Source organism: Balaenoptera physalus (genome assembly GCF_965194825.1).
Source record: "Balaenoptera physalus genome assembly, chromosome: 12".
Lineage (NCBI taxonomy): Eukaryota > Metazoa > Chordata > Mammalia > Artiodactyla > Balaenopteridae > Balaenoptera > Balaenoptera physalus.
The window spans coordinates 57,097,821-57,122,472 of record NC_138897.1 but is presented as its reverse complement, the minus strand read 5'-3'; the positions used below and the strand labels follow the sequence as shown (position 1 = coordinate 57,122,472).

The following is a 24,652-nucleotide window of genomic DNA, read 5'->3' as shown; positions in this document are numbered from 1 at the left end:
CTACACATGCCTTGGTTCTCATCTGCACAGTAACCATGCGAGGTGAACAGGATTTGCTCCAGCCTTGAGATGAAGAAGCCGAGGCCCAGCAGTCACAGGTTAGCAGGAGAGCTCGGAACCTGAAAACCCGAACCTGGGCCCATTGGCTGCACCCCGCTGGCGGAGGGCTAGTGGAATGGACCACTTATTATGAATGGCTATCCCTCCTCCTTCACAATTGGCTGGGCTGCATCCAAGCGAGAATTTTGGTGGATCAGAAGAAATCTAAAGAGTAGATGCATTTGCACTACTGTTTTGGGGATTTACACTCTAAAGACACTGTGACAGTGACGAAGGGTTACTGGCACTTGTCTCCCCAGACTGACAGCTATCAAAATCCATTCTTGCCCTGAGCTGTCGTCCTTGAAAAATTAGTAACACACACTTACATGACCATTCATACAGTCCAATGGACATGCTCTATTGCCTACTTTTCTCAGCTTCTCATACAAGTTATAAAAGTCTGAAGGCGCTCCATTGTGCTAGGCAGGTACTGTGGTAAAACGTCCTTCTTCCTCTTTCCTCCACGTAGTGTGAGGGGTCTGGAGACAAAATGATCCTGTTTGGGCCGATGAGTTAACAATGCCAGGAGCTGCTGGTGCCAGTTACTGAGGGATGGACAGGTCCCCAGACAGGAAAAGGAGACTTGGAGGATGGGATCATGGCCAGTAGCAGGAATGCCATTTCCTCTGGGCATCTTCTCCTGCGTAGGGAGAGGAGAGTGCCCTAGATGGGTGGTGCTGGGGGGCAAAAGTTGAAATAGCCCCTACTCTAGGAGGTATGCCGGGGGTTGGTTGACCCCTGTGCATATAGCTCTCTCTCTCTCTCTTTTTAAAATACCTGATATATTTTGGTGAAAATATTTCCATGCCTTTCCTGCTATTAGCTTGAGGGCTCCAGGGTAGGATCATTGCTACTCACAGAACATAAGCCAGAACCGAGCATGGGATTGGCATTTAGGAAATATTGAGACGAGGACTATAAGGAAGTCATATTCTGTAAGTTGCTCTATGTGGCTGTCTGTTACTCATTGAGTTTATTTCTTCGTTAAATATCCCTGAGCTTTTAGTCAAGTCATATTTAAATGTTGCATCTAGTCTCAGATGTCTCGGAGAATTAAGTAAGGAAATTAAGGTATCTATGCCAAACTGTAAAGGGGGAAACAATACCCCCCCATCGATTTCCCTCCCCTTCTCCCAGGATAACAGAAATGATGATTAAGAGTCCCCACAGGAAGGTGAATTTCAGGGAGAACAGCTGGGGTGTTAACGACTGCCTCTTGGATATTCTCCATTTCTAGTCTTGGAATATCTAACTTTCATCTGATTAAGGAAAGTAGCAGGTTTCTCATCGGCACTATGCCTGTATTTTATGCCTATAAAAAGCAGGCAACAGCCTGCACTTTTAGGGAACATGCCATACAATAATCTGTTCTGAACTGGAGCTGACATCTGAAGCTTCTCATGGGCCTACCTGCCTGACAGTAGTGAAAACTACAAAAACCTAGAACCGAAAACATCCTGGCCTTTGTTAGGAGCACCTTCTATATTTTGTATTTTTCGAATAATAGCTACCTAAAGATACTCTGCTAGTTACATCATCATACTGTCACTAATCCTCACAACTCTGCAAGGTAAAATATTACACTAAACCTAACTTTACAGACGAGGCAACAAACACAAAAATTTTGTAATTTTCCCAAGCAGGAGGCCCCAAAGGTCATAAGCTTGTAAGGGCCTAAGCTGGCATCAGAACCCCTTGTTATTGCCACTTATGTCAGATGGCTTCTGATATGACTGATATCCACTGTTTTCTCTAAGCTAATTTTCAGACTTCTTGGTCTGCGGAATTATTTTTTTTAAAGGATCAGTGATTACTTGTAGGTTCTTTTTTCTTTTTTAAATTGACTCCCATGTATGTCAGTCAAAACAGTTTGTGCATGCAATTACAGTTTTCAGAATGAGTGCTTGGAATGGAGCAATATGAAAAGAAATGGAAAAAAAAATCAAACCTTGGCAACTGGTTTAGTAAGAATTATACTTCTAAGCTTGCAATCCATGAGGAATTTGCAGAATTTCCTCTTCCTGAACTGAACTTCTTCCTTCCTTCATTTCCCAGGTCAGCTTAAATCCTGGCTCTTGCTTGAGGCCTCCCCTCAAATGAAAAGCTCCTCTTTCACACTATGATAATATGTATAGAGTGTCCCAGTCAGATTGCTCATTTGATCACTTCATCAGAGTCTGCCTTACCATTTTACTGAACTGTGTCCTGAGCTTTTGGTTTTCATTACTTTCAGTGTCAAGGGCACAAGGGCTAAAGGTTACACTTCTTTTTACCCCTTTTGTAGCAAGATGGTGCTGTGCACCTAGAAGTTGCTCAGTAATACTTGATGCATGTGTAAATAGGTGAAAAATAAGTGAATTTGGAAAAATTCAGGGAGTAAGTAGATTAGGATGGTATAGTAACAGACATTTTAAAAAGTACTTTAAAGTTTATAAAATGCTTCTCAAGCAACCTCATTTGTACCTCAGAATAACCCAGAGGAAACTGGCTTGGAGAAGTTAAGAGACTTACTCTTGAAACCCAGATCCCTCTCCTCCAAAGCTTGTTTTATTTCCATTATAGTTGACTCTTTATTATGAGTATGAGATTAAATGTGGAGACAGCCCCCCCATAAAACATCCTCACCAGCAGAGGGCGCAAGAATATGTATGGGTCTTGGAGTAAGATTTGCATACTGGCCCAGCCACTTTTTTTTTTTAATATAAATTTATTTATTTATTTATTTATTTATTTATTTTTGGCTGCGTTGGGTCTTCGTTGCTGTGTGTGGGTTTTCTCTAGTTGTGGCGAGTGGGGGCTACCCTTCGTTGTGGTGCGCAGGCTTCTCACTTCAGTGACTTCTCCTGTTGTGGAGCACCAGCTCTAGGCGAGCCGGCTCAGTAGTCGGGGCTCGCGGGTTCTAGAGCGCAGGCTCAGTAGTTGTGGCGCACCGGCTTAGTTGCACCGCGGCATGTGGGATGTTCCCGGACCAGGGCTCGAACCCGTGTCCCCTGCATTGGCAGGTGGCTTCTTAACCACTGCGCCACCAGGGAAGCCCCTGGCCCAGCCACTTTAAGAGCTAGTGACCTTGGGCAAATCATTTTATTTTTCTGAGCCTCATCTGTAAACTATTGATGATAATCTCCCCTCCCCCCAGCACTGCAGAGTAGTCATAAGGATTAGAAATATTCTGTGGCTAGCACATAGTAGATGAACAGTAAATTGTATCTCTCCTGATCCCCATAAGAAGATCACAGGAGCGGTTTGGAGGTTAAATCGATATTAATTCTTGTTTGATGTTTTAATAAATATTTGAAATTAGTTTGCATATTTGACCCTTAAAATAGCTTAAATGGGCAAAGAAATGAATATTGATGAAAAAATTTTAATACCCAATGCTGGCAAGAGTGAGGAAGCCAATTGGAACAACTTCTCTGGATAGAAAGCCTTAAAAATATGGTATGTCCTTTGCCCCAAAATCCATTTAACCTAAGAAAATAATATTGGATGGTAGCAAGATTTAGCAAAACAAAGGATGTCATCATCACTCTTTATAACAGCAAAAGAGGAAACAACCTAAATGTTCAATGTAGGGCACAGGCTTAATAATTATAGTTTCTCCATCAAACTGAACACTGTGCAGTCATTAAAATGATGTTATAGAAGAATATTCTAAAAGGAAGGATGATCACAACACAGCAAGCAAAGATCACAAGACACAAACAGCCCGCTTTAACTTTTGTTTAAAAATATACACAGGACAGAAATCAAAATTTCCATTGGAGATGTGATTGTTAGTAAAGCTTTTTTTTTTCCTACTTCTCTTTATCTTATTCTCTAAATGTTCTGCAATAAACATGCATCACTTTTTTGATAAAAATAGTTTTTTCTTTTACATGTGCAGAGTTGGTTTTTTTTTAAACACTGCCTGTCAGCACAACCAGACCAGTGGTCAAGTAAATTAAGTTAGTTGTAATAAAGTAACTTGGAAGTTTCAAGTAGTTAGTTGAAGAGAGTAATTAAAATCCTAATGAAATTACACAGCACTGGTCGCTTAGCTGCAGTAAGGCTGCTCTAAATATAGACACTGGGTTCCACTTTCTCAAAAGGCCTAAAAATGGCATAACATAAAAAATGAACAATTGTTCATGTAAAGGGCCATGTGCCATGTTTGTCCTAAACCACTGTAACCCGAACTCACCCATATCTCATCCTCCAGGCTGGCTGCATGTCTCTGGAAGGGTGTATTTGCTCTACATTACTCAATTTACTTTCTTGAACTTGAAATGGAGTGGAATTTCAATGTACAGTTACCCATTAGCTCCAAGGCTAAATTTAAACCTTTAATTAAATTAATCCCTTGATCTTAAACACATTGCTTCTCCCTCAGGAAAGTGTAGAGGGTTTCTTAGATGTCACAGAACTCAAGTCAGTGTGACAATTGTTCCTATTGCATTTGGTAAGTCACCCGAACCGCATAGGGAAATCTGCAGGCGTTTTCGGATGGCCCATGGTAACCCCCCACCACTCCCACCCCCCCAGGACAGGCATTTGTTGGGCGTGGGTTTGGGGTACAGAATTCTGCCACCCCTCGCAGATCCAGAGCTGCAGCTTGGACAGGTACTCATCTTTACAGAAGACATTGTAGGTACCAGACGGATGTTTATGAAATAAATGACAGAAAGTAGCTGTGCATATTGTTCCCAGTTTATATGGGAGGAAAAGAGATCATAACCCACAAAAATTTGCAAGGTGACAAGGGGAAAAGGTTGTGAGGCCATCTTAGCTTACCTTGGTCTTCATGGAAAACGGAGCACGTTTCTGGGCCGAAGTAAAAATTGATGTTGGCCTTTGCTAAGAAAGAGATGAAAAGTGACAGCACCATCAAATGGAGATGTGTCAATTAGTCTGGCCACACGTTTGATGTTCGAGCCTGGGTTCTGACGCACTCTCGGGTGTGCATTTAAATCAGGGGCTGCATCCTCAGTCTGCCAATGAATGAAACACAAACTCAACGGTTAGCGACAGCTTTATGGTGGGACTGTCCACATAAGGGGTGTGTAACTATTAATAAGGATGTATTTCTCGGGGCCCAACAGCAGCGCGGGATCCAGTTAACAAGCTCGCGGGCCAAATCTCCGCGTCGCTCCAATTAATTGTCCCGCAGACCCACAACTCTCCCGGGACCACATTTTCACGCGGTGACTCATGGGGTTCTGCTCGCGCCCCCAGTTCCCAGTCCAAGCGCTACGAGGAAACGTGCTACCTCCCTCACCTGGGCGCGCGCCCTGGGAGCCACCAACTCCCCCCGCAGTCGGCCCGGACTACCTGGACCGCCCGGCCGATCCCTCGCCCCGCCACCCGCTCGTCTTTCCCTTCCTCCTCCTCTTCCTCCTCCTCCGGCCCCCCGCCTCCGGCCGCCAGCCTCCGCGGCTGCCGCCTGCGGCTTTGTTTTCCTCCCAGGTTTCATTCCCCACACGTGATACAGTGTTTTTGCAAAGAGCGCTTCGGAGCGCGAGCGCGGGGCGCGCGCACCTATAAATACGGACACCGGGGCCCGAGAGTCGTAGACTGCGGGGTCTGGGAGGGCCCGGGACCGAACCCCCAGGCTGCTGGCGGGCGGGCAGACGGCCAGCGAGCCAGCGAGCCGCGCGCGTGGGCCGGAGCGGCGGCGCCCCCCGCCCGAGCACCGAGGGGCGAGCATGGCCCGCCCGCTGGGGGGCCGGGCCGCCGCGCACGCCGCCCGCGCCCCGCGCCCTGCCCAGCCCGGGTCACCGGCGCTCGCGCCCGCCGCTTAGCACTCGGGCGCCGCTCGCTTCTCCGGGCATCGCGGAAATATCTCCGCAGACGGACACAATGGCGGCGACTGCCGCCACCACGGCCGCCACCGCCGGCAAGGCCGTCCGCAGCAGCAGCAGCAGCAGCGCCGGCACCGACGCCGCGGGCACCAGAAGATTGCAGCAGCCGCCGCAGCAGCAGCCTCAGCCCGCGGCCGCCGCGCCGGCCCAGCCGCCGCCGCAGCCGCCGCTGCCGCCGCCCGAGCCCCCCAGGAAGCCGCGCATGGACCCGCGGCGCCGCCAGGCTGCCCTCTCCTTCCTCACCAACATCTCGCTGGACGGACGGCCGCCGCTGCACGACGAGGAGTGGGCCGGCGGCGAGGAGAGCGGCGCGGCCAAGCCGGGCGCCGGCAGCGCCTGCGGCGCGAGGACTCGGCTCAGCCTGCTCGCCGCCGCCGAGCGGGGCGGTTGCGGCGCGCTCGCCGCGGCGGGCACGGCGGCGGCGTTGGCAGCTGGATCGGGCCCCTGCCACCCGCCGCCCTCGCCGCTGCCGCCCCTGGTCCCCGGCGGCCACGCGACCGTGCTCGGCCCCGGGGCGGCCCGAGGGTTCGCGAGCCCCCTGGGCGCGGGCCGGACATCGGGGGAGCAATTGCAGCCGCCCCGGCCCGCGCCTCTCACCGCCTGCGTTCAGCCGCAGCTGCCCGACGGGCCCGGGGGCGCCGGGCAGGACGAGTTGGAGGAAGACGACGCCTTTATCAGCGTGCACGTGCCGGCGGCCGCTTTCTTGGGCTCCGGGACCCCCGGGAGTGGGAGCGGTAGTCGGGGCCGCCTCAACTCTTTCACTCAGGGAATCCTGCCGCTCGCCTTCTCCAGGCAGACCTCACAGAACTACTGTTCCCTGGAGCAGCCGGGCCAGGGGGGCAGCACCAGCGCCTTCGAGCAGCTGCAGAGGTCCCGGTGAGTATCCAGGACGCCACGCGCGCCTTACCTCGCGTCCCTCCCGGCCCGCTCTCTGCTGCGGGACTCGGTCGCTCCCAATTCCCGCGCGCTGCCGGATCCCTGGGCTTCTGGCGCGAATTCCAAACTACGAGGGCACGCGGAAGAGGGAAGGTCTCTAGGGAGCGTGTGTGCGTGTTCACACGTGTGTGCGTGTTCACACGTGTGTGCCCGAGCCCGGCACTCACAGAGCAGAAGCACCATGCTCATGCAGTGGGTCCCGAGTTAGGGCTTGTGGGAGCCCACTAAAAAGCGGCACCAAAACCTCCCACTGCACGGAGGAGATCACGAACTTCCAGAAACCCGGTCTGGACCCGGAGAAGCACTCTCCTTGAGCCAGGCAAGACTAGGCGGGGCGCGGAGTTGAGCCGTGGGTCCGGCCGGCGGCTAAGCGGCGCGTGTGAGCCTGAACTTGTCGCAGACACGCCGTGAATCCCTCCTGAGAAGTTCTGCCTGCGCTGAAAGTATTCCAGTGTCCCAGAAGAACTTGGCGTTTTCCTTTTGCTTTTCTAAGAAAAGGGAAGTCTTTATGTTCCCTTGAACCAGGCCTTGGGGGTGGGGGACAGGGAGGAAATAGGGCTTGAGGATCCTTTTTTCCATTCCAAGGTGAATTTGCTGAAATTAGTGGAAAGGTGGTTGTGTTCGCTCGCTTAAGTCATCTGCGGGTATCAAGCATCTTAGCAAAACCGTGAAATGTTGGACACTTGCTTATTCAGGAAATGGCTAGAGCTTGTCGCTTATGTTCCAGGGACAGTAGGGGAGCTAGGTCTGCATCAGGCAGTGGGACTGGAGGTTGGGAGAGAACAGGAGTGGGGAGCCCCAAGGAAGTGCAGACCTGTTCCCTGGGAGGCTTATTACTTAGGAAGGCCTCTTAGGCTCCCTATGGCTCAGTTATTTTAACCTCCTGGGGCTTCAGTTTCCCCTTCTGGAATGGGACCTTGCCAACATGTTGCAGGCCTCAAGGTGAGAAGGGGGAGCCTTTCCTGTTACAGCCTCTCTCCTGTAATGCTCATCTGAACACTTAGGCTTTTTCTGGCCTAAGTAAGAAGGTGGCCTGTTGGAAAACTTAACTTCCTCCTGCAGTGGACAGATGGGAAAGAGCAAGCCAGGCTCCTGCAGAATTTTGTTCTGAGTCTGTTTCTTCCCAAGTGGTGAAATCATGACCCTGCTTGGTACGTAGCATCCTAGCTGAGTGCACATGGGCTGCGGGCAGGGGTGTGGAGCGGTCGAATAGCTCTGTGACTGCATGGCTGATTAGTGACGCTGGGCACAGGTGACAGCCTGGGCCTGGCATTTCTTGTCAGAGCATGCCTCTCCCCGTTACTGGGCCAGTGCACAGGAGGGGAGGGGAATCCCTTCCGTTCTGGGTGAGTGGTTCAGACTCAGCAGTTTCTGGGCAGCTTGACATCATGCACTGGCTCTTAATGACTCTATAGTTTAAGCATGAGCCCAGCTTGTCCAGCGGGTCAGGACAGGAGTTGTAATAAACATACATGTTATTCTAAGCCAGTGTGCAAGATTGGCCTGTGTCTCATAGTAGACAGATGTGTTCCCATGCTCAAAACATCTGGAGATCAAATTACTTCACACTTTGTCTCCAAAAATCTCATTTCAGAGGACACGGAGGATCTTGTGTGTTGATATTTCTGATACAAAAAATAGCCAGATTTAATCTCTGAACCTATAAATATGAACCCCTTGGATGTTTTATTGATTCCCCCCCCCTCAACACACACATTAAGATGAGTTAGTCAGTATAAGATGCTTCCTTAACCTGACAGTCACATTCATCTTACTACTTCGGAATTATCCATATCCGGCAACTTGACGGGCGTTTAAAACATTACATCTGTCAACAGAAATAGTGTCAAATTTAATGTGCAGAGAGGCAGTAAATGGGTAAAACAGAGATTTAAGAAAGGCCGTGAAGAGCTAGCATGGCCGCTACTCATGGAGTGGCCAGGAACTTGGAATCTCCTAGGACACTTTGTTTCCTACACCGCCCTGCTTGCAAGAATTTTGTCAGAAGTGTGGTGCTTTTGTGATCACTAGAGAGTACTTTCACCTGCCTAGATGAATGGTGATGTGGAGTACAGACTCATATGAATAAGGCCCAGGCCAACTTAAAGAATGTCATTTGTTTTCCTGGTATGCCTCCCTTTAAGAAATTCTCCTAGCCTGGGTGGTTCCATATACTACTTCATAGATGTTCTCCTGGGGTGTTGTTTTTAAATCATATTATGCTTTCCTTGGATTTGTTGCTTGCAATGTAAAGAATTCCAAACAACCTTCCTGCTCAAAACTGAGTTCTTGGACCTTCAGAGCTCTTACAAATGCAAACGCTCAGGCCCTACTCTGGACTACTTGAGTGCAAACTTGCATTTTAACAAGATCCCCAGATGATTCATATACAAGTGAAAGTTTGGAAAGCACTGCCATAGTTAATTGAAATCTGCCTTTTTTTTTTTTTTCATGAATTTGGGATTTCATATATCCAGTTTGTTATGGGTATATAAAAATCAGAATCTCCTGATCTGAAATCTTGAAACCCTTTCTTTTTTGTTACTTCCACCTGGACACTTGTAAAACTAATCACAATTATTACTTGTACTTCCAAATCTTGAAATATGACAGGAAAATTTCTGTGCCCAGGCCTTGGCACAGATGTGTCCATGGATTGATGACTCCATCTCTGTGCTTTCGGCTGGATATTTGACATTTATCCCAGTGAATCCTCACAGCCACCCTATGTGTAGATTCTTTCTCAGACCCAGTGTTGGCCAGGATCTTTGAGATCCAAGCCTGATGTCTTTCCTCCGCCGCTGCACGGTATCACTGTGCCTTGCATGCAGTAGGCCCCAGGAGAATTTTGGAGCTGTTGGCTGTAAATGTTTGTCCGGGATACAGCAGGTCAGTCGTGCTGGTGTGATTCTGTACTCCCTTTCCTAGTCCTCACATTTAGCCTTGCTACTTAACCAGTCTCCACTGAAGTGTATAGCGAACTTAGGACCACGGGCCTCGTGCATGGGGCTCCAGGCCTGCCTGGAGTTTGTGCTGGGGTTTGCTCTATGGCTAGGTGTCAGAGCTGGGAAACCAAAACGATGCCTTCTAGCTTGACATTCTGTTGTGTTCTCTGCCCGAGGAAGGTGTTAGTAGGCGAAGGGGAGTGTAAATTTATACGGTGTGTTTTAAGGCTTTCTTTCACTTTAAAAATTTCACCTCAGGTAGCAGCTGGCAGCGGGTTACTCCACTTCGTAGAGCTCCTGAATTGCAGAATGGAGCCCAGGTGAACAGACGTGCACCATCGGCCCTGATGAGAGGGGCACACGGGGACCAGTGTATTAATTTAAAACGTGAGGGTTTTGCTTCTTAGAACACCCGTGTTAGCGTGTGACTTGTGGAGACTTGGGTGTTCAGTGGAAAGAGAGCGTGTGGTGCAGAAGAGTCCCAAGCCTGGGGTTCGAATCGGGGTGCACAGCCTTGGGCAGTAAGTCAGCCCTTCCGGAGAGCCCCGGCCTGTGTTCCAGACCCTTTCAAGTGCAGACTGAGCTTACATTTATTATCGGGGGGCCGACTTTGTGGGTGGGAGCACATGCTAAGTGCTGTATGTATTATGTATGTAAATGAGTTTAGAGTCGCCTGGGGATCTTGAGAAAAGGCAGATTCTGATCCTGTGGGTCTGGGGGTCCCTAGTCTGCATTGTTAACTAGCTTCCTGGGAGGCAAATGGGCCGCACCTTGAAGAAGACTTTACTGGTACTATGATTGTTCCTACTCTAAGGACCAGGAAACCAGGGCTCAGAGAGATTAAGTAGCCTGCTCGAGGTCACTTAGCCTGAGCTCTGCCCCAAGGGGTAACACTTGACTGCTCTGGAGCTTCTAACCAGCCCTCCCTTTGCAGGGCCCTTCCTGGGGTGAGACCTGGACTGGTACTGGGTCTGTGGTGTCCTCTTCACTGAAAAGAAAAATGTGAGCTAAATAGGGGATCGCCAACCAGAGTAAAAGAGGGGGGATGGACTTCTCTCCCCACTTTGTCACCTCCCTGCTTTGTGACTTCAGGCAAGTCACCACACTGTGTTCCAGCTGGAAGCCACCTGACCCTTCTGGATTTTAGAAGTCAGGAGAGGACTTTGACCTCCTCTGCGGTAAGCCAACCCAAGTTATTGTTGAGCCACCTTTCCAGCAACATGCATTGTGGAAGCCAAAGCTGCAGTCCCGGGCCAGGCCACGCCCTGGTCAGGATGCTCACCCAGGACTCCTGCCAGGGCCTGAGGCGAGAGCCCAAGGTTCACCCGCTGCCCCCTTCCTTACAGTCACCAAGTTGTCATGCCGTGGGTGAACTCAGCAGGGGAAATGCATCGGAAGCCTGCCCGCTGCTGGCAAGTGCCCAGCGAGGGCAGTGAATTCAAGTGTGACCCTTTGCCCTCCAGGAAGGGTGGGGGAAGCCACAGCCTGGCTTTGCAGTGTGTCCCCGTAGCCGGGCTGGGGAGCTCCGCCTGCTGGACGCTTTTCCCCAGGAAGGAGAGTTGTTAGGTAGGGAGAAGGCCAAGGGCAGGTGGCCTTTGAACACACTGGGAAGGAGCAGTGGGTGAGGCCGGGTGAGGTGACACGATGTCGATCAGGAATGCCCAACCGGTACCCTGCCCCCCTGGGCTCTGGACCTGCCCCTGCCCTGGCTGGTAACCTCGGGCAGGTCGCTTCACCCCCCCCAGCCTCTCCGTTTCCTTCTGGGATGAAAGCGCTGGGACAGTGGAGTGCTGTGTTCTTCCAGCCTAGTGCCCTGGGTGTCCACGCCCTTGCGCCTGGGGATGAGTGGGTAACTGAACCTGTGTCAGACGCAGAGGTGGAGCTAAGTTTATCCTGGGAGGCTCCAGCTGGCAGGACGTGCACTAATGAATGAAGGAATGGGTTTCCCCGGGCGTAAGGGAGAACTTTAAAAGACATGTTCAGCTGTGCTTCCTCTGGCTGGGGCGGTGTGGCAACTGGCCTGCCGGCCCCAGGCGGCCATCCAGGCTGGAAGCCAGGACCACCACCCCTGTCTCGGAAGTGATCTGTGGTCCCCACCTCTGTCGCTTTTAAAAGGCCTTCAGGTTTACAAAGTGCTTTTGTAGACGTTGATTTCAGCCCCCAACAGCACGGAGGGGCAGGAATCCAAGGTCACAGAGTCAGTAGAGGGTGACCCTAGGTGCTCTGTTATCTGTCAGGTATGTCGCAGAGGAAATTCTAGTTTGGGGACCTAATGCCTTGTATGATTTATTCAACAAACATGAACATCATGAATATCAATTATGGAGCGCCCCTCTCAGTTATGGGAGGTACAGACATGAGCGTGGTCCCTGCGTGTGTTGGGAGATGCAGGTAAATGGGCTGATTTTTCCGGTGATGAGAGCTTGGTTAGAGGTGAGCCTGCTGTTTGAGCCCTCACCAGGGCAGGGACACTTCACGCTCCCCACCGTGGGACCTGGCTCAGTGCCTTGATGCAGTATTTTTATTTAACTACCATGTCCCAGGTGTCGTTCTAAGCACCCTATGGAGGTCAGGCGAGTTCACATTTATAACAGCCCTTGGACAGCACCCCTGTATCGCCCCTAGTCTGAAGCACAGACAGGTTAAGTTACTGGCCCAGGATCCCTCAGGCTGTCCGTGGGAGCTGGGTTTGAACGCAGGCATTCTGGCTCCGGGGTCTGGGCCTTGTAACCCGCTTGTCTCTGCTCCACTGTGGTTTGAGCCAGGCTCATAAATGCTTGTTCAACTGGCTTCAGCTGAACTGGGGTGAAGGTGGCGTACGTGACCTCGAAGGGCACTGCTAGCCCTGCGGTTTCCTTATGTAGGTGTCTGCCTCTCTGTCCCTCAGGGAGGACCTCTGTGCGTGAGAGCCCAGGGGACAGCCCAGGGCGGACAGGATTTCGTGACTACAGTGATGCAGTTTTGCCCAGGGCCTGCCTGCACCCCCCCACCCTTCTCGACCGCACCTAAATTCCTGTCACCTTTGTTATCTCGTCAGTGCACCTGTGCTTTCTGTGCCTTCCATCGTTCACAGGGAGCTGGAAGAGGAGCAGGAGCCTGGCACCCCCAGGAATGGGGTTTGTGGCCCTAGTTCTGCCACTTAACTCTGGGATGAGGTTCTCATCCATGAAATGGGAATAATAATACCACCTCCCTCCTGGGCGTGTTTCCTTTCTTTGGACCCTCTGTATCTTCTCAGCGTCACCCCTTCCCCAGCCCAAGGGTTGGCAGACTATGGCCCATGGTCTGTTTATAAACAAGATTTTCTAGGACACAGCCACGCTTGTTCATTTCTGTATTGTCTTCGGCGGCCCTTGTGCTACCAGAGCGGAGTGGTGTAGTTGCGGCAGAGACCATGTGGCCTGCAGAGCCTGAACTATTCATTCTGATTCCTTACCGAAACACGTGAGATCTCTGCCCCCCCGCACAGGGCTCTGTCCCCAGAGATGTGGGCTGGTCGCCTGGTCCCTCCCTGTCCTTGTCTCCTGGAGGCTCCTGGCTTCTGTTTGGACCTGCCAGCCCTTCTCCCCGGCCGACAGAGGGGCCTTTCTGAGGCCCAGACCCGATCTGGGCCGTTTTAAATTCCTTGTATTTCATGTGTGGCCCTCCTGCTACCATGGCACCCTCTCTGCTCCCCTGCATGCCTGTCATCTCCATGCTGTGCTGGCTTTGCAAAGGACACCTGGGTTCTGGCACCCACAGGCTTCTCCATGGGAAGGGTCCCCACCAGACGCCCTTCCTCCCTTTTGGACCCATCACCCTGCAGAATCACCCCCCCGTCCCCACCTCCCCGGGTATGGTACTGAGCACACCCTCCGGGGTGACTTTCTTACTTCCCTGTGGGTCTGTGTGCACCTGCCCCTGGCCCCTCGCTGGTTGGGGGACTTGCTGGAGACAGGCCTGAGGCTGCCCCTCACCTCAACTTTCTAGGTCTTTTATTTTCACGCAGCAGTCACTCCCGAACTTTTATTTGGTAAAGTAGCCAACCTACCACCTCCTTCCGCAGTCCTGCAGCAATGAACCTTCCTCCCTGAATGTTTCTTCCCCATCATCCACCCACCCACCCACCAACCCCACCCCACGCTCAGCAGCTTCTCCCCCTCCCCAGGGAGGGAAGATAGCACCTTCCCGCGTGCTGTGGGCTTCATATGCATTATTTTGTTTTATTCGTGTGGCAATCCTAAGGCACTGGGATTATACCCATTTTAGAGCTATGGACACTGAGGGTTGGAGGGGTTAAGGAAGCTGGTCTAAGGCCTCATAACTGGAATCTAGAGCTAGAATTTGAGCCCTGGTCTCTTCCAATCTGGCTTTCTGCCAGAGCCGGGAGCATGCTGGACTGGCTCCTATAACTCGGTAGGAACCGGCCGATGAAGAATCTGAGCTGATCAGTAACTGAAATCGGTCATGGTGGGAGTATTTACACCACAGGAATCAGCCAGTTTTACAAGCCAGAGTTTTGCTTTTTTCCTTCCGGAGACCTGGTTTGTCAGCACGTGTACGAGGAGCCTCACCACACGTCTCTTTGTTCCTTTGTCCCCTGGGGGGCTGTGCAAAATGTCATCAGAGGAAGAGTGTTGAAAACCAGACAGTTTTATCAGAATTTATTATTTCACATAATTCTGTGAATTTCCCAAAGGGTCACCACCACCTATTTTCCACCTCAAAAAAATATCTAACAACCCCCCGCCTCAAGTTTCAACCTGTGTGCAATTTAAAAACCAAAGTTTTCAGACACTGGGGCTCAAACAGACTGCTCAGTATTATCTGTAGGAATCATAAAATCATTAGCTGTTGCCCTCCTTTACAAATTGTGTAATGTATTTTTATTTTTGTTTGGTTTTTAAAAGTCTCCAAGAACATACAATCAATCAGGGTTTCCTGGGTTTTTTCCCTTTTTGTTTGTGTTAGCATTTTGGATAATTGCACACTAGTTTATATTTAACGGGGTTATCATTGATGTGGTTTGAGGTTTATTGCTGCACATTTGGTCACAAAGACAAAAACTTGTAACACAGAGCATGCAAATACTAGAAGTTTAGGACTTGGAATATTGTAATAATGTGTGTGTGCGTGCATGAAAGGGCCCAGTCTTATCCCTGATTTAAAGGCTAGGATGAGGGACTTCCCTGGCGGTCCAGTGGTTAAGACTTCGCCTTCCAGTTTAGGGGGTGTGGGTTCGGTCCCTCGTGGGGGAGCTAAGATCCCACGTGCCTTGCGGCCAAAAAACCAAAACATAAAACAGAAGCAATATTGTAACAAATTCAATAAAGACTTTAAAAATGATCCACATCAAAAAAAAATTTTTTTTAATAAAAATAAAAAACATAAAGGCTAGGATGTACTTAGTATCTAAGTTTAATTTCATGACAAATAGATGACAAGCCATTCAAGAAGAGACTAATAAAATATGTGACAATGCCAAAGATTTGTGTGTCTAGCACATTGATTTTTATTTTAAAGCAGTTTACTCATTGACCCAGTGCTTTATACAGCGAAATGTCCGCTTTGATCATCTTAGGAAGGGGGTGGGAGGATGTGAGGCACTGGAGGACAGGCAAAGTCTATAATGTTTTGCTGAAGGACTAAAATTAGCCTGTCGGGGTGGGGGGATGGGCAAAATAGGTGCAGGGAATTGAGGTGCAGACTTCCATGTTTTTAAATGTCAAACCACTATGTTGTACGCCTGCAACTAATATAATATTCCATGTCAACTATATTTCAATTAAAAACTAGTAAAAAAAAATTGGAATGTTAGGAGATAAATGGTTGATCTGATGTTGTAAGGTAGTTCTTGAAATTTTTTACATTTTTATTGAGTTGAATAAAGTTTGCTCTCAGAGAAGACCTGAGGAAGGAAGATGAGATTACAAATTCCTAGGTGATTGTGTCAGTAATTGAGGGATTCAGTTTATCCATCCTAAGACGAACATCTGATAATTAAATTCTACTTACTTGTTTGGGGCTTTACAGTTTACAAAGTGCTTTTCTATAGATTAAGTCGTTTTCAAAAAGGCAATGTGGTAGCTGTTTTATAGACTAGAAAATCAAGACCATGAAGAACGAGGTGACACATCCATGGTCACGTACCCCATACATGGCAGAGCTGGAATTTTGAAACCTGTGTTTTCTGATTCCGAGAGCTTTAAAACAAACCACAAATTCTAATGTAGTTGTATCACTTCAGAAAAGCAAAGAACTCTGTAACATGCTGTAGCATTTTATTCTCCTTCCTGCCCCAAACCTTCCGCTGTATATTAGTTAACCTCCAGAGAACAAAAATGCTAGGGCCTCATCCATTTCAGACCTATGGGCTAGAGTCAGTCAAGGTCAGAATGTTAAAGTACAAAGAAATATTGTGCTATATTTTTGGCCAGTGGTGCCTTCTCGTCAAGCAAGGATGCTGATTTTCATGTGATAACCTCAAGGGACAGGCCAACCGAGAACCCTGGTTTGGGGCCTAAGTTGTGGAAAATTTTCCCAATAACAATAGCTCTCTCCAAATCATAGTTTGGTGTCGCTTGCTCCTTTCCCAGAGCCCTGATGCTCTGCCTCCTTCTCAGCAAATTGGGTGAACACATTCTAGAACGGAGAGACCAGCCTTGGAGCCAGGCAACTCTGCCCCCTAGCAGCACCTTTTGGGGAAACTCATTTAACCCTCTGGGCCTCAGTAGCCTCATCTGTAGGATGGGGATAATAATTCCTGCCCATTTGGGGTGTGTGAGCATGAAAATGAGAAGCACCTAGCAGAGGTTTGGTCCTCGGTGATTGCTTGGCAAAATTGTAGCTGTTCTGTTCACACACCATCAGTCAAGAAGCAGTTGAGAAACTTGACAGGGTCTTCTAAGATCATCCAGGGTGGAGCTTTTTGCTTGCAGACAATTTGCCACATTGTTTCAATTTCAATTTCATGGTAAAGTAAAATCAGAGCAGCTGAGGAAGACAACAGCCCGGCCGTCAGGTGCTGCATTTTGCCCCATTTACACTGCAAAATGACAGTCTCCGGGACAGGGAAACAAGAAGGGGCGAATTCACTTGTTCAGCGTCGTACCCTTTGAGCAGCACAGCAGTGAGGTTAAGAGCAACAGCTGGTCTGGCCCACACGCAGGCGTGGAAGACGCTGCCCTGCCCTTTGGGGCCCACGGGAGGGGAGTGCTACCTGCCAAGACAATTCTGGAAGACGTACCTTTGCTTCCTCCCGCCCTTTGCAGAAGCCATGGCCCTCATCCTGTGGTCTGAGTGCTGCCTGCTCGGCCTCCTTTTCTAGGCAGGACACCCCTGGAGTGTGAGGGCTCCTGGGGGGGGACCCTCGGGGTCCCCATGGCCGTGACCCTGGAGTCGGTTGTATGCTGCTCTGGTGACTGACTCGGCTTCCCCCGTCCCTGCTCGCAGGTCCCTCCGCACCGGGCCCCCGCCTTTGCTCTTTGATCCCGCTGGGCAGACAGAGTTGGGGCCTAACCAGGGTCCGCAGTATAGCCCGCATGGCATGGGGTCAGCAGCAACCCACACCCCTCCGCGTGCCGGGTTGTTCACACGCCTCTGTGTGAACCATCAAGTCGCTTGGTGGTTCAGGGATCCGTGGGACCAGCGCCCGCCTCCCGGGAGAGAGGAGAATTACAGGCCGAGGCAGCCCGGCTCCCTGTTTCTGCTCTGGAGCGGGCGGCTGTCCCGGCGGTGGCCCTGGAGCCGGGCCTGCAGGCGGGTGAGGGCCCAGCGCTGGGCGCCCGGCCACGGAGGTGAACTTTATTTCAGAGGAAGGAGGGAGGCTGTTGAGCAGGGACAGGTGTGAGTACAGCTGGGTTTTGAAAGCTTGGAGGCGGGTTGGATGGAGGAGGGAGAGCAGTGCCTTTTGTTTTTAACCCTTTGGCATCTTAGTTGTCGCTTCAGAAAGATGGACTTGGGCACGTCCAAAATTTTCTGTTCTGGGGGTTCGTCTATTTTTACACATAGAGAATTTTAGAAAGAGTTTTGGGGGTTCGTGGATGCTTGGAAATTTCTCCCGGAAGGAGGGAGACCAGCGAAGAAGCTGGTGTTAGGAGTCCCAGAGAGAAGTGGGGGCCTGAGCGTAAAGGCATGCAGAGGTGCCTAACTTACCACCGTGAGGCTCGATGCCCACACGGTTTGGGGCACTGCCTGTGCTCCCTGAAGTCCTTCGGGCCACCCATCTCTGCAGCTCTTGTGGTTACGGGGTTGAATAGTGTCCTCCAAAATTCATGCCCACCTGGAACCTCAGAGTGTGACCTTATTTGGAAATATAGGCTCACCTCGGAGATACTACGGGTTCAGTTCCAGACTAGGTGGAGGCAGTGAGGGGATGATTGACTCAACTTGAGACGGAATTGACAGGACTTGTACGTTACTTGGGTGGTCCCTGCCGGCATGGAGCTCTCCGTGGAGCTGGAGAGAGACTCTTGAATAATCACCCACAAGTGTAGGGCTGCGGCTGTGGTGCGTGGACAGAAGGGAAGGCCTTGGTCCTCTCGGAGCCTGTGATGAGTGCCCTGGTGGGTTTGACCCGCTTCTGATGGGGAGGGCTGGCTTCTGGAGGTGTCTAAAGGGTGAGCAAGGGCTGGGAGGACTGGTGCAGACCGCAGGACCAGCCTGGGCAGGGTCTCTGGTGGGAAGAAGCAGGGAGATGTGGAGAAAGTAGATGAAGGGCAGGCAGTGTGTTTGGAGGGAAGCCATAGGTGGGAGGAAATCAGAGTCTATCGCCACAGTCCAGGCAGGAGATGGTGGCCCCTTGGGCTGGAGTGGTGGTGATGGGGGTGGGGAGAAGGGGATGGATTCCACAGAGATTTAGGATGCAGCAGAGTGGACTTGGTGATGGACTGGCTGTGGAAGATGGGGGAGACAGAGGCGTCAAGGGAGACCCTCCCACCGGGTTTTGAGTGTGTGGACTGATTGGATGGCAGAGCCGTCTCTGTGACAGAGAGGCGGGTATTGGCACAATCTAATGCTATGCGTTTAAGAAACTCCCTAGAAGAAAAATTTACAGACCTGAAGATGACCCTGTTTCTTCTCATTGTCTTTTTTTCACATAATCTTGTGCCTTTACTCTCCACATAGCTCAAGGTGATGTATATAGGGTCCTAAATAACTTTTCGACCGAGAATGTGTACATTTTCTGCTTGAGAGAGATCATCTCAAGGTTTACACTCATTTCCAACTCTTGGTCTAAAAAGTCTGATGTTACCTTTTAAGGTAAATGTTGAACATGTCAGTTTCAAAAACAGATCAGATTTTGTTCATTTAATTTCAGTTAAAGACATATAATTTCTTTTTATTAAAGAAAAAAAAAATACTCGAGCAAGACCATGAGATTTTTTTTCAAACAGTTCCTGGTTCAGCTTGTGCGTATTTGCAACCAATTACCAGGTGTTGAAGTCTGAGTGATCTAGAGTGTGAAGGATAAATATAACGTTCTCAAGAAAAAGAAAAGATACCTTTGCAAAGCTGCATAGCAGTCTGCTGCAGTAACTAAACACTACCCAGTGTCCAGTGATTTTGTGTTTGCTCTGTGATTGACAGTGAGGCTGGGATGCAGTCTTAATATTCCAGCAGCAATTGCATCTTCTTCTTGTTTTATAGGTGGTTTTTCATAATAATGGCATGCTTATTGAACACTAATGTTACGAGCTGCAGAGCCATGTGGAAATCGCTTCACATCCCAGATCTGTTGTTTCCCGGGTGAGATGGTAGGCAGAATCTGGAAACTCCACGAGCCTCGGTTCTCATCTCTAAAGAGTGGGAAATATTAATAATCAGATATCTGATAGCATGACAGCCAGGATTAAATCTGATTATTTCTGTGAAGCACTTTGCACAGTTCTGGGCACACAGGTAGTTCTTAATAAATATCCGATGTGATTATTATATCCCAGCCACGCTGCTGGTGCTCTGCATGTTTGTAGGGGCTGACATCACTGTGTAGATGAGAATTGAACTCTGGGGAGTTTACTTTTCTTTCCAAGGTAGAGCTCGGCAGAGCTGGAATCATATCTAACCCCGAACCATACTCTTGCCACTGAGCTTTATTGCCTTTGTCAAGTGTAACATTTTATCCAAACAAGTTTTGTGACCTTCCTGAGCAAAAAAACAGGTACTGTTTTAGGATCCAGTTGGTTTTCTTGACACTTGCACTGTCCAAGAATATGTTTGTGTCAGTTACCTATCCAGCCCATGTTTGACTATGGATGTGTCAGCGGGGAGCTGCTATGTGTATACAGAGTGACTCAGCCAGCTTTTTTATCTGACCCTGTTTGCTCCAAACACAAGTGAGCAGTTGAGGCCAGGCAGATTGGAAGAGATGGTAATGGTATATTTCAACCCAGTCATCAATCTAGATACACCCTCCCTGCAAGCTGTATTTCACAGACCTGAAAGGAATTTAGCCAGTAGAGCTTTGTTAAGAGGTGCAACATTTGTTATACGTACCTTTAGTTCTTTGGAGCCAGGAAAATATAACAGTCAAGACTGAAATATAAGGAAATGGGTAAAATACATGCTGGCTGGTGAAATCTGGAATTTTTTTTTTTAAGCATATTTACATGGGAGTTCAGCTTTGATTTTATATTGTCACAAATTGATACCAGATGCCTGCCTTTCAGACAGACTCCCCAGCTAATCCGAGAGTGTGAGTTGGAAAACAAATCACTGTGCCATTTGGAATGACGATTGATATTTTAGAAGTTTCGTTTTGTTTTCAAAGGGAAAATAATGCATATTACGGGCCCAGCCAACAGAACTTTTATAAATGGCAATTAACAGAGGATGCCCAAGGGAGGAAGTCTCCAGTTTCTTATTATAACCCTGGCAGAAGGAATCGAGGTGACATTTTATTAGTATTGGCATCTCCCACTTGCCCTGGGAGCTAGTTCAGCCTGTGTAGCCATGTCCAGAACCAGTAGTTTCATTTCTGTTCTACTTCAACCTTAGGTCAGAGGAGAAACACACGAGCACTGCATCTGGGGCAGACGGCCTCCTGTGGTCTCCACAGGACCCCAGGCTCATGGGGTGACTTGCACATTTTCCCCTAGTGGCTTAAAAAAGTTGGTTTTTCGTTTTGAGTCTTTGGTCTCAGCAGCGTTCCCTTCTCCTCCAGGCCGTTTTTCTTGCTGGCGCTGGGAATGACTCATAAAATGAGCCTTGAGTAGCCTGACACCTCTGCCGCGTTCCTTGAGTGCTTTCTAAAAGGTGCCTCTGTGTGAGAATATATGCTGATTTTCCCATTCAAGTTGTTGGAGAGTCTCCCGGGTGACCTGACGGGGAGAGATGAGTCTGGATTCTGGCTCCTCACCCTGGATGCCGTGGTCAGACTTGGGTGAGAATCTCTCTTGGAGGCTCAGCCTGGAAAAGAGGACCGTCCAGCCATCCTCCGGATGTCCAGCCATCCTCCGGGTGGCTGGAGGATCCCAGGAGTGGAGTGGAGTAGGGTCACCTAGGACAGAGGGGCTCCACGCCCCCCCAAAATGGGCCTTGGTGTTTCCTACAGCAGCCGGGCCGTGGACGTTCAGGTGGACGAGAGGGACCTTGAAGAGGCCCAGAGCAGCGAGGCTGCCATGGGATGAAAGGATGAGAGCCCACGACCCTGCTCCCTGAGGCTAATATTGGCCAAAGGCTTATGGGCTGTGGATGGAGACCCAGGGAGGGCCAAGACTGAGCTCCAAGTACTTAAGCGTTTCCTCTTTAGAGATCAGCTTTGTCCACCTAAGTTAACTGCCTCTACTCCAAGAGAGTGAATTTGTATTATAACACTTTTGGCTTATATGGTAGTGCATAGTTATGTTCTATCAAGTGGCCGTGAACCCTGAGTGAGCTGCAAACACTGAACACTGGACCGTTGCTCCAGGGAAGCACCCTGCCAGCCTCTGGTCACATTTTCATCATCCAGTCAATGTATAATCTGGTTTTACGTGTGCCTCTGCTTGGAGATACCTTATTTAATATATATTGTTAATTCATTAGCATTGAACTCACGGCCAGCAGTAACTCATGCGTGGACAAAGCTTCTTTGTCACAAGTTTTCCCCGTTGGTCACATACTAGACAGCATTTGGCCTGGGGACCATTTTAAACAGCGAAAGTACCAACAACAAGCACGAAAGTGCAAAAAAATGTGGCAAGGATACAGATAAATATTAGCAAGAGGGCAAATTTGCAGCTACAGAATCTGCAGATAATGAGACTTGCCTGTACTTTGTCCAGGTATAAGTACGTGCTGTGTGCTAGAGGCTTCCTAAAGCTGGCCTGTTTTGGGGGACGGGGGGGGTCCATTTTCTGTTTTACAGAGGCCTGCCCCATCCATTCTCATATTTATTCCTGATCACACCCTTGATTGGGGAAGGGCTGGCGTTTTTGCCTTCCCTGTATTGATGAGGAAACCAAGAACCAGAGAGCAGACTTGACTCGGGGGTCCCAGCAGAAAGTGGAGTCTGGCTTTCTGGCCATTTTCTTCCCACTCTGCTGTGCAGGCACAGTTACGAGATGGGATGAGTGCTTTAAACAGCAGAATTTGAATGCTGACATCACAGTTTCATACCGTTGAAAAAGTTATCTTCCTAATGATTTCTCTGTGATGTAATCAGATAAAGGCGGTGTAGCATTGTGACTAAGAATGTGAATTCTGGAGCCAGACCTAGGTTTGAATCCTGGCTTTGCTACTCCCTACCTGCATGACTTCTGGCAGTTTCTACATAAAGTAAAACCTTTTCTGGCTTTCGGTTTTCCTCGTTTGTAAAGTATAGTATTAACACCAAGCATGTGTGGTTAATGTGAGAATTCTGTGTAATTCGTATTCAGTGCTTAGACCTGCTCCTGCCTTAGACCTTCTGTGCATGAGCCATGATGATTATTTAGCTGACAGGTGCTCAGAAAATGAGTGTCCGGTCATCAACTATGGCTCTTAAATTAGGCAAATAGTAAAGTATGGTTGTAATTGCGTGGCCCAGAGCCAAGAGGAGATTTTGCGATTTTCCAGTCCTTTTGATCCATTTGGGTTATGTAGTTCAGACCTGGAAAATCTGTTTTGGAGCTTTATTTATCCAGTTTGACTGTCAGCAGTCAGCAGATTAAACAGACTTTTGTCAAGTTCCTGCCATTTTTGATGAGTGGACAGCTAATCAGACGAGCAAATATTAGCGGGCACCTGCTGGGTTTTAATAGTCCCTGACTGTGAACATTCAAGTGGTAGAAGACAAGAACATGAGATGTCACAAGGGGAGAGCATAATTAAGGCATGTAAAGAGCAAATTTCTGTGTCACCCCAGAACCTCCATCTTTACAGCTAACCAAGTGTATTTAAAACTGCCAGAGTTTTCCTTCCCTTCCTTCTGCGACTCAGCAACTGGTCAGATGTTAGTCAAAAGCAGTCCTGTGTCCCACAGGAATGGGGAGACCAGATTGTGTGGAGGGTCCCCAAACTGGAGTCATCCCAGGACCCATCAGACACGTACCTTTCTAACCAGACCCCAGGCAGCCCGCCCATCTCCTTGGTAATGCCTTTCATGTCACCAGCAGAAGGTAAAAACAAAGGATGTAACATTATTTTCACATCTGGGTAATTACGATATGGTAGTGATTTGGGAATCGATTCTTTTTTTCTCTCTGGAAACCCCACTCTTGGGCAGTCAAGTTACTTTCTGCATTTCTTCCCTCCCGTCACAGATCTGGGTCTCACAATTGAGTGGCACAAAATTAATCTTTTTTGGGGGGGGGACGCTTCAATTAGGAACAAGGACAGATAGCAGCAGACTATGAGAGCAATGTAGGAAATTTCTGTTTGCTTTCTAGAAACAGAGTTTGGAACTTTCCAGCCCTGGGGCGTGAGGTGGGGCTTTCTGTTATTTGCTTATAAAAAATGGCAGAGCTAAATTCATATTTGTGTTTGTATCTGATATCTGTGTTTGGTTTGTATCAAACCAAACTTTGCTTTGCCTAACCTGCTTGCCTTTATTTTATTTTATTTTTTTAAAGATTTTTTTGTTGATGTGGACCATCTTTAAAGTCTTTATTGAATTTGTTACAATATTGCTTCTGTTTTATGCTTTGGTCCTTTGGCCCGGAGGCATGTGGGATCCCAGCTCCCTGAGCAGGGATTGAACCCGCACCCCCTGCATTGGAAGACGAAGTCCCAACCACTAGACCGCCAGGGAAGTCCCACCTGCTTGCCTTTATAACATAAGCTCGCCGGAGTTCTCTTGTTAGAAAACTTCTATTTTGAGGTTCCTCAAAAAATTAAAAATAGAGTTGCCATATGATCCAGCAATCCCACTCCTGAGCATATACCCAGACAAAACTATAATTCGAAAAGATACATGCACCCCTGTGTTCATAGCAGCACTATTTACAATAGCCAAGATATGGAAACAACCTAAATGTCCATTGACAGATGAATGGATAAGGAAGATGTGATACACATACACCTACACACACACACGCACGCACGCACGCACGCACGCATGCAATGGAATATTACTCAGCCATTAAAAAGACTGAAATAATGCTGTTTGCATCTACATGGATGGACCTAGAGATTATCATACTAAGTGAAGTAAGTCAGAAAGAGAAAGACAAATACCATATGATATCACTTATATGTGAAATCTGAAACATGACACAAACGAACATATCTATGAAACAGAAACAGACTCACAGACATAGAGAACAGACTTGTGGTTGCCAAGGAGAAGGGGGTTGGGGGAGGGAAGGATTGGGAGTTTGGGATTAGCAGATGCAAACTAGTATATATAGGATGGATAAACAGCAAGGTCGTATTGTATAGCACAGGGAACTATTA

The 24,652-nt window shown here is 48.9% G+C and overlaps 2 protein-coding genes across 13 annotated transcripts in view; one reads left to right on the top strand and one right to left on the bottom strand.

Moving 5' to 3' along the window:
* Positions 1–6,322, bottom strand: part of LOC309640245 (uncharacterized protein) — a 645,560-nt gene extending 639,238 nt beyond the window's left edge. For 9 of the 10 annotated variants that reach the window (XR_014252096.1, XR_014252097.1, XR_014252098.1 and 6 more), the window contains exons 1-2: positions 6,183–6,322; positions 4,873–5,069 (exon numbers count right to left, since the gene is read on the bottom strand). The gene's annotated coding sequence lies outside the window, so the exon portion shown is untranslated. Of the gene's footprint in view, positions 1–2,808; positions 3,093–4,872; positions 5,070–6,182 lie in introns of those variants that run through there. The other variant, XR_014252105.1, reaches the window with a different exon arrangement.
* The window catches only part of CABLES1 (Cdk5 and Abl enzyme substrate 1), a 107,004-nt gene continuing 88,152 nt past the window's right edge, over positions 5,801–24,652 (top strand). For 2 of the 3 annotated variants that reach the window (XM_082418691.1, XM_082418692.1), the window contains exon 1: positions 5,801–6,815. In XM_082418691.1, the coding sequence (XP_082274817.1) occupies positions 5,938–6,815 (878 nt within the window). In that variant the 5' untranslated portion in view covers positions 5,801–5,937. The remainder of the gene's footprint in view (positions 6,816–24,652) is intronic. The other variant, XM_082418690.1, reaches the window with a different exon arrangement.